Source organism: Callospermophilus lateralis, chromosome 4 (assembly GCF_048772815.1).
Source record: "Callospermophilus lateralis isolate mCalLat2 chromosome 4, mCalLat2.hap1, whole genome shotgun sequence".
Classification (NCBI taxonomy): Eukaryota; Metazoa; Chordata; class Mammalia; order Rodentia; family Sciuridae; genus Callospermophilus; species Callospermophilus lateralis.
This window is the reverse complement of record NC_135308.1, coordinates 121,246,498-121,259,213: the sequence shown is the minus strand read 5'-3', so window position 1 is coordinate 121,259,213 and position 12,716 is coordinate 121,246,498. Positions and strand designations below refer to the sequence as shown.

Genomic DNA, 12,716 nt, shown 5'->3' with positions numbered 1-12,716 from the left:
GGCTCTGGCTCTGGAGCTGGAAACCCCTTTCACATATGAGGCTCAAAATATAAGAAGGCTGAAGCCTCTCAGGGAGACCTTGAACCTCTTTTATTTGGTTGAGTGAGGCCAAGCACCAGCTAAGAGGAGCCTGCCTACCAGTGGTTTTCTCTCTAAGCAAGATTTTACATCTGTTCCTACCAACCCAGGAATTCTACATTCAGACCTCAATAAATGAGATCTTGGAACCCTTGGCCAACATGTACCTCTTAGGAAAAGATCCAGAAGAGCCTAAATGATTGATTTAGAAATCTCCCATTAAAAATTGGCAAACCTACTGCTGCCTATAAGACTGGCAGAAGTTCCCCCTTCCTCTCTTACTGTGTTCTTTCCCCAGGACCTTGTAAAAACTCCTATCCTCTGCAACATCAGTGGGAGCTCGCCACTAAAACTTGTGCTAAAAATATAAACTGTAATGAAAATATGGCATTTGGATTAACTAAGTCTTTGCCTTTGTCTCCCTGCCTCCCTCTGGCCCTGGGAACCTGCTCATTTTCATTCTTGAACAGTTGTCTGGAAACAATTATCTTTAGTCAGCTTTTTTACTGACCTTTAAATGGGACTTCAGGGTTTCCTATGTGTTGAGACATTTCAGTTACTCTCCCAGGACTTGAAGATGGTAAAAAAAATCAATGCCCTGTCTGGGACGGGCAGCAGAAAAACCATCACAGGATGGAGCTTAACTCTGGGAGTGGCCAGAGCAACAATCCAGCCTGTTGAGGAAACTCTTGGAAGGTTTGAGTGACTTGCCCCGTATCCTCCACTGAGCTGGTGCATCTGGAGGAAAGTGAACAGATGGTTCCCTTGTCTGGCTAGGAATTTGTTCAGGCTTTATGTTTGAGAATCATAAAGAAGCTGCAGGCTAGATGTAGGGATCCCTGAAGAAACTAGGGTATCTTTGCTTAGGAAGGTGGACAAAGAGCTCTGTGTCATCAAAAGGTGGGGCTTTATTTAGCATTTTGTGTTTCTGGGATAGAGAGGTCAGATGTCGGTTATGGTGGATCCATGTAAAAGGAAAATAAGAGGTTTACCTTTTACAAGGCTGGGTACCCAGCGCAGTCATGACATAGCACTCCCAGGGAATGGTGATATGTGGAATTTGGCTGAGGGGGTGACATCAGTGTCCACTGAAGGACCCCCTCAGCCTATGCTGAAGCTGAAGCCAGACATCCCTGAAAAGACCAGCTCCAACTAGGGGTGGCTAAAGACAAAGGAAGCAACTTCAGGTGGTGAGAAAGCCACCTTGCAGAGTGGTGTAATCCTCTAGAGCTCAGGGACAGCAGTAGGAGTAGGAGCCCCAAGAGGAAAACTTGTTGTTCTGGCCAAGATGACTCACGGGGAGAGAAGAGATTCCCAATCCCTGAATTTGGGGCACCGTTCACACTGCCTGCATATGAGTATTTACAGTAGCTAATAAATTTGGCCTGGAGTATTATCCTTTTCCCTAGCAAATATTATGGCAAATGCTAAAGAAAATTCTGGAAATTCAAGTCCTTAAACTCCCAAAGACCAAATTGTTCCCAACTTGATCAGGTCTCTAAGCTCAAAGCATAATGCATCACATTTTAGATAAAATAGAAAGAAAAAAAGAAAACAAACAGGCTGACCACTTGGGCATCAGACAGAAGACTTCTAAGATGATTTTACATAACTTCAAAGATCAATCAGAAACCTGCCAATGTGATTTGAGTGCAAAGAAAGTTCAACTCTCCACTTTCCTTCCATTGGAGAAATACACTAAAGTCTTGCTTTTTGGAAGGTCTTCTGTGAACCCATAGTATTGGCCTCATCTGGGTACTCAGGTCTCAGACCCCAGCTCAGATTGATTGAGTCAGAATCTTCATTTTACCAAGACCCCTGGGTTAATCTATGCACATTAAACTTGAGGAGAACTGTACTCAAGAAAGCAGTGGGCACACCAGCAGGCCTGCAGCCTGTCTTCTTAGACACATTGCTCCTGAAATTGAAAGACTGGCATTTCACTTGCATCAGAAGGACAGAAGGTCAACCTTTCCTGGGAGCACCTATGTGACCCCACCTGCATGAAGAACATCAAGAAGGAAGAAATTAACTCCCAGAGTCTATCATTGCCCTCCATGAGAGAGAACATAAAGGTCTGTAAAAAGCTTTGATCCAATGGCCAAGACACTGAGGGCTTTGACTTTGTCACAGCCAGATTTGCTCACATGGTCTGGAGTGGTGGGCCCACACTCTGCAGTCCTCTGAGTCATCCAATATCTGTGTGTACTTTCTCTTCTTGGCTGGAGGCAATGAGGCTCTAAAATCAAGGAACCAAAAGGGAGGTTAGGCTTCTTTGCTCAACATGTTACATTAAATCTAATTTAAATTCCCAGGTCTCTACTCTGGACTTTCCTAAGTCTAATGCCTGTTAGTTAAGATGACTTGAACCCTACTAGTCTGAAACTTAGTTTTGTTTTATCCAATGAACCTGATACTTCTTTCCCTGAAAAAATAACCTTACAACTTTCAAAAGACTCAGAGACTTCAACTACAGGTGCAGGTTTTACACCTGAGAATGTTTTCAATGTGGAGTTTTACCACAATTTTTGATAACTCTTCCTCTTTTTGCCACCTTCTAGACCCAGAAGACGGAATAAAAAGGAGAAAAGCAAAAGAAAAGAATATTCCTTAATATTTGATTGACAGTTTTCTGAGAGCTCATTTACAAATCCCCTTGAGTCGTCTGGCTGAGCCTGCGTAAGCACACGGCTCCCTCCGTTACCTGGAATCTCCCTATAGATTTCCGACATTTCAGCTTTTTGTTGAAGGAGGACCTTGGGTTTAGTGGGTTTTTAATTAAAAGATGGTCTAAGCCAAGAACCCGGGCCCCGCCATTGGCCTATCTGCGTCTCAACACTGCCATCTGCTGGAAAGGCTCGGGCTGCCCGTTCTCTATGTCACGGGGCAGCGGGCTGCGAGGTCTCCTGTAACTGAATATCTTGAGCTTTACCCGGAGACGTGGCACAACAGCTGCTGATGGTGAGAACAACTTGTCCCCAGATGGGAAGACCCGGATTGGTCCTGAGCTGGATGACCCGTGTTTGGGTAGCAGTTGTGAAAGCTGCCCGGGGTTCGGCCGGAGTCGCTCCTCGCAGATGAGCTCTGCGCCGGGTGCGCAGGCAGCATCCCAGGGGCAGCTGCAGCTGCTGAGTGGAGGAAGGTAGCCCGATTCTGCACAACTGCAGGCCTCAGGGTCCAGGAGCATGCGCCTGGGGGAAGACACAATCAAGGGCCTAGTTTTCTTGCTACTCTGAGTCCCAGAAGAGGAACAGCGCAAGATGTGCGGCAGATGGGTCGCACTCACCTTTGACCTGCGGAGGAGAGCAGGGGTCTGATGCAGAATAGGGTGGGGTATCTGGCAGCTGGCGTTGCCTGAGGATTAGAGACATGGGTTGCTTTTGTTTTGTTTTGTTTTACACTATTCTGTGATACTTTTGTCAAGAACAGAGGCAGACCTCAGTGAACAGAATCCACGTGATGGTTCCAGATGAATCCGGGGGTTGAGGAGCAAAGCCCATCAGAACATGCCCAGTGTCCTGTGTCATGGCTAGGTGACCCGGGCTTTGAGTTCCAGTTTTTGTACTCCCTATCTGTGTATCCATGAACAAGTACTTAAGTTCTCCAAGACTCCATTTCCCCACCTACAAGACGGCACCAATTATTACACCTGCTTCACAGTGTGGTTGTGAGAATTGAGATGATGTCCCTAAAGCCCACGACATAATACCGGGAACAGAACCAGTGTTCAAGAAAATTTTGATGAGTGTCCTTTTGTTCTGAACATGCTTACACCATAAAGAGGTCTGTGCACACTGTTGGGGCTAATGCCATTTTTTTGCAGTGGCTTTCCATCTATATCTGAGGAATCCCAAAGTTTTTGGAAGGAGCTCAGAGGTTTTACAAAAGAACATTTTGTAAATATTTCTGGTGGGAAAATAATTACTTTTTTCTGTTTTATATATCAAGGTGAAGTGCAATTTCATCTTTCACCACTAAAACCATGAAAACCTCTGTTATGAAAGACCTACGAGTTCCTTACAGTCAAAACCTCTTATTCTACCTCTCACACAAGCATCACCACCTCTGCTAGATTCTCTTACTTGAAGAGTAAGCTATATTGTTTTTCCCAGTTGATTAAGATTCCAATAAAATACAAAGAGAAAAGTTTGTTTTTACCATTTACTAGAAAAGTTGACTCCTCCAACTGATTCCTTATTATTTATTTACTCCCTACTAATAAGGGATGAAAAAATATACATTTACTTTCCTCTAAAACACCATCCAAATAAATGCAAATACAGAAGCATAAACACAAAAGGATATAGAGAACTTGAATAGAGACCACAGCAGACCATATTTCAAAAATAGGGTAGTGGACAGATAGGATGGGTGGGAAATGAATTAGCATAATGGAACAAAGCAAAAAAAATAAAAATGCCTGGAGATGAGGAATGACATGGGAGTCAACGATAAGTAACCCAATCAAACAGTACTCCAAAAAGCCCAGGACACTGGAGGTACCTGGAGCCTCTTAAGTAAGGGATAAGAGTGAGGCTGAAAACAGAAAGCTTAGTTGAAGTTTTGATTAAGAAACAACTGGGCCTTTAGATCAGCTTCCCCACCCATTACCCCAACATAAGTTGGAAAGGTTTATTCTTTGGAAAAATGGAACCAGGTACACAGTAGTACAGGTGACCAGGCACAGTTAAGACCAGCTGCTGGCTGAATATGAAGGGATGCATTAAAAAATCTAAATGTAGCCAAGCACAGTGGCACAGGCCTATAATCCCAATGGGTTGGGAGGCTGAGGCAGGAGGATCACAAGTTCAAAGCCAGTCTCAGCAACTTAGGGAGGCCCTAAGCAACTTAGCAAAACCCTGTCTCAAAAGATAAAAAGGGCTGGGGGTGTTGCTCAGTGGTTAAGTGCCCCTGGGTTCACTCCCTGATACCACCACCAAAAAAAAAAAAAAAATCTAAATGTAGAACTGTGAGGCCCTTCCTCAATTCTGCTTTGCATGCATCCAAGTAGATTTCCCAAAAAAGAAATTGGAATACCATTCTCAAGAAAAATTATTCAGGGAGGGAAGAAAATATTTTGAAGTTATCAAGGAACTTGCTAGCCCTTATCTGATCACTCTACATTGAAATCCATTCTTTCATAATAATGGTGAGCACACAGAACTTCTTAAACAAGAACAAACATAAAAAATCAGATATTTTCAGAAAGCCTTTAACCCTAAAGACAGAGAACCAACAACTAGATAAATAACGAATGCAAAAGATTCAGCAGGGATTGTGGCTCAGCAGTAGAGCACCCTGGGTTCCATCCTCAGCAACACATAAAAAATAAATAAATAAAATAAAGGTATTGTGTCCAACTGCAACTGAAAAATAAATATTTAAAAAAAAAAACAAAAAACAGCAACTGCTCTGATATGGCTCCTACCAGACTTGATTTTCCCAGAAGGGGGGGAAAACTATTTTAAAAAATACTGCCAGGTGTGGTGGTACGCGCCCATAATTCCACCAGCTTGAGAGGCTGAGGCAGGAGGATGGAGAGTTTAAAGCCAGCCTCAGCAACCCAGTGACACCTTGTCTCTAAACAAAGTACAAAAAAGGGCTGGGGATGTGGCTCAGTGATTGAGCACCCTGGATTCACTCCCAAGTACCAAATATATATATATCTTATATCTTATATCTATCTATATCTCCAAAGACAATGGAAAGTGGAAAAAAGAGCAACAAGACTCTGGAGGAGCATTGAAATTTAGAAGAAGGCAATGGCTGAGAGTGAGTTCCGTGGTTACAGCTTTTTGCCTGAAGGCTGATCAATGTTAGAACATAGAATAGATAAAACATCAATAAAACCCCACAATTATTCTGGCCTGAAGAACAAGAAGACAGAGTTTGGGACAGACATGGCTGGTGAAAAAAAAAAAAAAAATTGCAAGGGAAATATTGGAAAACAAAGGTACAGAGAGAGGGAACCCGGATTCTGTGCGTAACCACCCAAGTCTCTTGCTGAGCCGAACCATGGATACGTGTGTGGGGCAGGAACAGAAATGTAGGCTACTTCCCAAGAGACAGTTTATGGTTTGAGTCTAAGCAAAGTAGTTGCCTACTAAAACAAGAAATTCACTCTTCAGAGAAATATGAAAGAATCCCTGTGTCCGGGACAGCAATGTATATTGATGGTTTTTAAATCAAGATTTAAAAATGTTATCTTTTCCTTATAATTTACTCTCCAAACTTAACCACAGCTTCTTTTTTATTTCATGGTAATTTAATTGTTTCCATTCTCAATGCAATTTAATATATTTAAAGAAATTTTGCAGTTCTTTTCAGAGAATTTGAAGGAAGGATTAATGATAGTTTCCTTCAAAACTAAGCAAACTGTTAAAATCAAGGATGTTGATGAACCTCAAGAAAAACACTGTTATTTGAGATTGTTCTGTCCTTCTGAGTCCTCCTGACTCAGACTCACAACCATCCTGCTAAGTCTTGCACGTGTAATCTCGCTTCCTCTTTACAACCCCCATGTAAAAGGGTACTGTTATTATTCCTAATCCACAGGTGATGAAACCCAGGTTAAGATTATTCATCCTGCACTACTCTCCACACTGGAGATGGAGGTTCACCACCAGAGTTTATCCCTAAATATCAGGATGTAAATGCAGACCATCCTAATCCAATTAATTATTACAGGTTATTTTGTTTTGCACAAATACATCCTTAGAGTGGAGGAGTACAGGTAATGCATTGGCCCAATCTTCCTCTTTCTGCATTAGTTTGAACCCAGGAGTCAAGTCAGCCAATGAATTTAGCTGTTAATAAGTTCTTCTCACAGAACAACTTGTACTTCACGCCCTCTTTCGACATCACATTAAAGAGCTTATGGGCCCTCTCCGCAGGTGGTAGAATTGAGACATGCAGCTGGCAATTAGCTCCTAATTCTTTATGCCATTCAACCCCAATAAGCCAGGTCCTAAGTAAAATCCTAATATCAGATGCTGAAGCTCATCCATTAGAACGAAATGAAATGAAACCTAGAGCAGATTCCTTCATGACTTCCTGTGTCTCTACATAACCCCTTCTTAGGAAGTCACCTATTCAAACACCCTCCCCCCAGGTAACTCAGTGCACTCGTTTGGTTCCCTCTTACCCTGTAGGTAGGGCCTCAAGGCCAACCTAAAGCTCATGAGGATATCGACCCCCATCCAGCATACTTAAGCAAACTAAACTACTGATTGTACATGTGCTACATATCCTTTCTACCTGTCCTTGACAGTGATCCTGTAAGATTATACCCCCTAAAGACATCGTAGCAACCTATGATACTCAAATTTTCCTGTGCGTGATTGATGTGAGTATACCCCATGCTGTTACATGTTCTTGGAATGTTTCCCCAACGTTAAGTGATATGTGACTGTATCGGCTTGGAACTTGAGAGGTGGGCGGGGGAGGCGTGTTCATGTGACCTAATGCAGAGTTTCTCAGACCATAATATGGATATGAAACCCACAGGAATCCTGTCAAAATGTTGATTTTGATCCAGCGTTTCTGTGTGAGGCCTGAAATGCCTCACTTTTAGCACTCAGGAGATACCAATGCCATGGCTTTCTGGCTCCTACTTTGAGTACAGGAAAGCAGCAGGTGAACTCTGGGCAATTTTTTTCCCCCAAGGAAATGAAGCCTGTCTTGCATAGCTGCTAGCCTTTTTTCCCAGAACTTTCCTTTCTCTACACACTCTCTCACACACAATCTTGTGTATTTTCCACTGCACCCTCTGGAGTTTCATGCTGCCCCTTACATTTCTTGCTCCCACTCTCCAAGTAGCATTCCACATCTGGACACTTCCCAGGATATCCCATCACTCCAGCTCACCTATGAAGAGTTATGGAAAATAATAATCCTACAAAACAACCCCCAAAGAGAAGCTGAGAGATAATGCAGCTCAGGAGGAGGGAGTGGAAACTAGCCAAGCATTGACCTTCCAGTAAATCCTTTCCTGATAACATCTGGTGAATACTGAATATTAGGCTCTGCACTTTGACCTTCTCTCATTGCAAATTAGTCCTATTTACACACAGTAAATACTGAACAATAGGCCCTGAAGGATGGAGGCAAATACTGAAACTCTGGAAGACAATAAATTCCAGAAAAAGAAATACCCACCCTCACAATCTGGACTCCTATCTCTCCAGGTAACAATGAATTTCAACCTTTTACAGCTGCCCTCCTGAGTCAAAAGTTTTAACCTTCATAACTAGCCCCTGACTGTCCAAACCACACACCCACAAGTTCCAATGATGAAACTCCCTAATTGTTCCCTATAAAACCAAAATCCCCTCTGTAATCGATGGCCATTTTCGCATCCAGAAAAGGAGTCTCCACGCTGCCCAAGTCACTGAAGAACAATAAATGGCTTCCTTGAATCTGTTGAGGTCTGCACCCGTCATTTTGCGCTTACAACCTGTGTACCTAGTAGAATAACCTAGAAAATCAGAGAGGGCCTCAACCTGCTCCTCTAGACAATTAGGTACCTGGACTCTATCACATGTGGAGATAAAGCATTAAGGGCAATTTGCAGGAACCTTCACAAGCTGATAGGACTGGTCCCAACTCTGCCTGACAATTTGATTTTCACAGAAAGATGAAAAAGTCCTAAGTAGCAAATCCCAACCTCATATGTGAATACTTGCTTACTAAAGGGGGTCTGTAGCTAAATAAATTTGAGGAATGTGGAATATCATTTCCCTTCTCCAGTTTCTCATTAGCGCATCAAAAGCTCTGAGAAGTGCTTCTGAAAAAACAAAAAGATGCTCATTTAATTTGGTTTAAGCCAGTGAGTCACAAGTTTATTTACTGATTATGGAATTTTCCTTCTTTGCCCACAGCAGCTCCTGGAACAAATTTCCTATAGAGCATTTAGGGGGAAATTTGCTTTACAGAACCAATACTTCTAGTTTTTAATACATTTATATAGATCTGAAAAAAATCTGTCTATGACATTCAAACCAGCTCTTGGTAATTTTGTAGCCTAGTGGTATCTTAGATCATTTACATAAGGAGTTGTCACTGCCATTGTTTAAAGGCACTGTATAGGGCAATTTAGAACAAAGTAAGTAATTAAGGATTTGTAGTTAACCCAGGTTGGAATCTCAGCTGGGCTCCCTCAGGCAAAACCAAGAAAACCCTGGCCATGGGGGCAATTGGGAGAAATCCTGCCAACCTGCCTAAAGAGCCTGTTGTGAGAAATACTCAGAACACAGAGTGTTTGTGCAGGTTGTGATGATCACTGAACCAGCCAGCATCCCTGCGGCCAGGGACTAGACCTGTTTCTGCTTGTTCCCGCAGAGACTTACTGCAGCCCCACCTCCCTGCCTGCACCTGAGCACTTACCAAGTAGTGACAGGTTATCTGATCTGAGGACTTTAATGACCGTGAACTCCGACAATCTTTACAAAACTGAGGCTCAGATCCATTCTGAATCACACCCTTTTTTGGGGGGTGGGGAGCGGTTCCAGAGATTGAACTCAGGGGCAATAGACCACAGAGCCACATCCCCAGCCCTATTTTGTATTTTATTTAGAGACAGGGTCTCTTTGAGTTGCTTAGCACCTCGCTTTTGCTGAGGCTGCCTTTGAACTCTTGATCCTCCTGGCTCAGCCTCCGGAGCCCAATCAAACCTTTTGATAGATAATTTTAGACACTTTTAAAATATTTCCCCAAGAATAACATTGACCAAATTATATTGCTATACCATGTACATGAATGAATATGTAACAATGAATCCTATTATATATCATTTAAATGCACTAATAAAAATGTGGAAAAAATAAAATATATTTTCCTGAGATTCATATTTCTTCAAAACATTCCCTAAAATATTCATTAATCTACAAGCTATATGTAGGAGAAAGGGCATGTTTTCTGGAGCCAGGCAGATTTTTATCCCAGTTTTGCTACTTATTGACCTAGGGAGTCTCACTTAACCTCTCAGACTCCTCCTCTGTAAAATATACACAATAAATTTAATATTACAAACATACTATCTATTTGACTGCTTTGTTAAGAGAAGGAAATATGTAACATCAAATATGTGGTTAAATGACTGTATAAAGTGCAAAGAACAAGGCCCAACATTTAGTAAATGCTTTTAGTAAATATTAACTTCCTTCTCTATATCATCTACAACCTGCCCCCTCAAACCACCCCCAAAGATAAGGAGGAAATATTTTGGGGCAAACTAGGTCTGGAACTCAGTTGCAACAAGGAAGCCTGTAAGTGGATATCTGCAGTCCTGCAGGAAGGACTGTTATCACTCTGGACACTAAGAATACAACATTGATCACCTGAATTCACACCACTGCTTGGACAGAGTGAACCATGTGAGGGTAAGTGCAAGGGCAATTGGTGTTCCTGGAGCCAAAGAGCTGGCTCGGAGTATATGGGCTCAGAAGCTTGGCAACACACTAGCTCTGTAGGGATGTGTGTATGTTTAACTCACCTGCTTACAAAATGTTGAGGCTCTCTTCTTCCCAGAGTCTGTTGGCAAGGATGTTTCCACTGGCAAAGAGTAGTAAGAGCCAGGTACTAGAAATATCCACAAATAGGTTTCCCCTTGACTATTGAGATTCTGGCCTGATTTTGCTCTCTGTCTTGGCAGAGACATTTATAGTCATGACAAAGTGGGCTCAGTGACAGAACAGAGGTGACAATGTCAGAGGAGGGCCCAGTGAACTTTTAAAGACAGATCAGTTGAAATTATCCAATATGAACAAAAGAGAGGAGAAAAATGAAAATATGAAGTGAACCTCAGAAAACTGTGTACAATATCAAAAGGTCTAACATTTGGATTGTTGGAATCCTAGAAGGAGAAAAAAAAGACATTGGTACAGAAAAACAAATATGAGGAAATAATAGCTGAAAAGTTTCCAGATGTAATGAAAAATACAAGTTTACAGTTTCAAAAGTTGAGCAAATCTCAAACAGTGTTCTTTCAAAGAAAACCATGCTTGTACTCAGACACATTACAATCCAAGATAAAGAAAACTTCTACCAGCAGAGGGCGGGGGGACATTATGTACAGGGAACAATAATTCAAATCATTGTCTATTTCTCATCAGAAATCATGGAGCCCTGAAGATAGTGGGTCAACCTTTTAGGAGTGCTGAAAAGAAAAAAAACTCCTTTTGGTCAAGATTTCTACATCTGAAAAAAAATACTTTAAGGGACTGGGGTTGTGGCTTAGTGGTAGAGTGCTTGCCTAGCACATGTGAGGCACTGGGTTCAATCCTCAGCACTACATAAAACTAAATAAATAAAAAAAGGTATTGTGCCCATATAAAACTAAAAGATTTTTTTTTAATCTGCTTTAAGAATGACAGTAAAATAAATACATTTTCAGTGGAGGAAAACTAAAAGAACCCATTGCCAACAGATCTGCTATAAATGACAGAAAGGCTAGGGGCTCTTACAGTGAAAGACAACACCAGAAACAATATTAGAACTTCCCAAATGAAGAGGACCAACAAAAATGATAAATGCTTAGGTCACTATAATGAACGATTTTTCTTCTTAAATTCTTCAACATGTATGAAAGTAGAAAGCAAAAATTATAACAGTGTCTAAAACTTTTAAATGAATGTAGCTGCAGTACGCTCATATCAAAACACAAATATGCAGCTAAACCAAACAGAAAGAAAAATGTATAGTGTCACCTGCTTAAATTAGCAAACAAAGAATGGTCTCCTGTTAAGAACTAAGTTTCCACCTCAAGAAACTAAAAAAAAAAAAAAGAAAAGAAAAGCAAACTAAACTCGAAACAAACAGAAGAATGAGAATAAGAATGGAAGTTAGTGAAACTGAAAACAAGCCCAACAGACAAAAATCAATGAAACTAAAAGCTGGTTATTTGAAAAGAGCAATAAAATTGATCTATGAATAGCCAAATAGATGAAAAAATCTCAACACTGCTAATCATCAAGGAAATGCAGATGAAATCACAATGATATACCATCCCACCCTAGTTAAAATAGCTATTATAAAACAAACAAACATCAAAAATGGTAGCAAATAGGTAGAGAAAGGAGAACTCAAATACTATGGGTCAAAAGTAACTACAGCCACTATTGAAAACAGTATGGAAGTTCCTCAAAAACTAGAAATAGGACTATCATATGATCCAGCAGTCCCACCATTGGTACATAACCAAAAGAAATGAAATCAGTAGTTTGAAAAGATCTGTACTTTTATATTTATGGCGTCACTATCCACAATAGCCAAGATGATAGAATCACATAGTCAACTTCAGTGTCCAGTGGATGAATAGACAAATGTAGTGAGATACATATAACATTGTGTGTATATATAAAATACATTACATTTACATAAAACATTGCATGTATATACATTTTATGTGTGTATTTATTTATTTAAACAAAAGCTAATTCAAAATGAATCACAGACATAAATGTAAAATGTAAACCTCTAAAACTCAGAAAAAAAATCGGGGGACTTGGATCAGGCAAACTCTATATTTCTTAGATATAAAGCACAAATCATATAAGAAAAATTCTATAAACTGGACATTAAAATTGAAATTAAATTAACTTTTGCTCTGAAAAAAAGATACTGTAAAGAGAATGAGAACA

General features: G+C 40.9%; 1 protein-coding gene across 1 annotated transcript in view; it reads right to left on the bottom strand.

The window, feature by feature from the left end:
• The window catches only part of Myrfl (myelin regulatory factor like), a 116,430-nt gene that overhangs the window by 67,299 nt on the left and 36,415 nt on the right, over nucleotides 1-12,716 (bottom strand). Inside the window, exons 3-5 of the mRNA XM_076855407.1 lie at nucleotides 3,365-3,432; nucleotides 3,011-3,269; nucleotides 2,229-2,317 (exon numbers count right to left, since the gene is read on the bottom strand). Of these exons, the coding sequence (XP_076711522.1) occupies nucleotides 2,229-2,317; nucleotides 3,011-3,269; nucleotides 3,365-3,432 (416 nt within the window). The remainder of the gene's footprint in view (nucleotides 1-2,228; nucleotides 2,318-3,010; nucleotides 3,270-3,364; nucleotides 3,433-12,716) is intronic.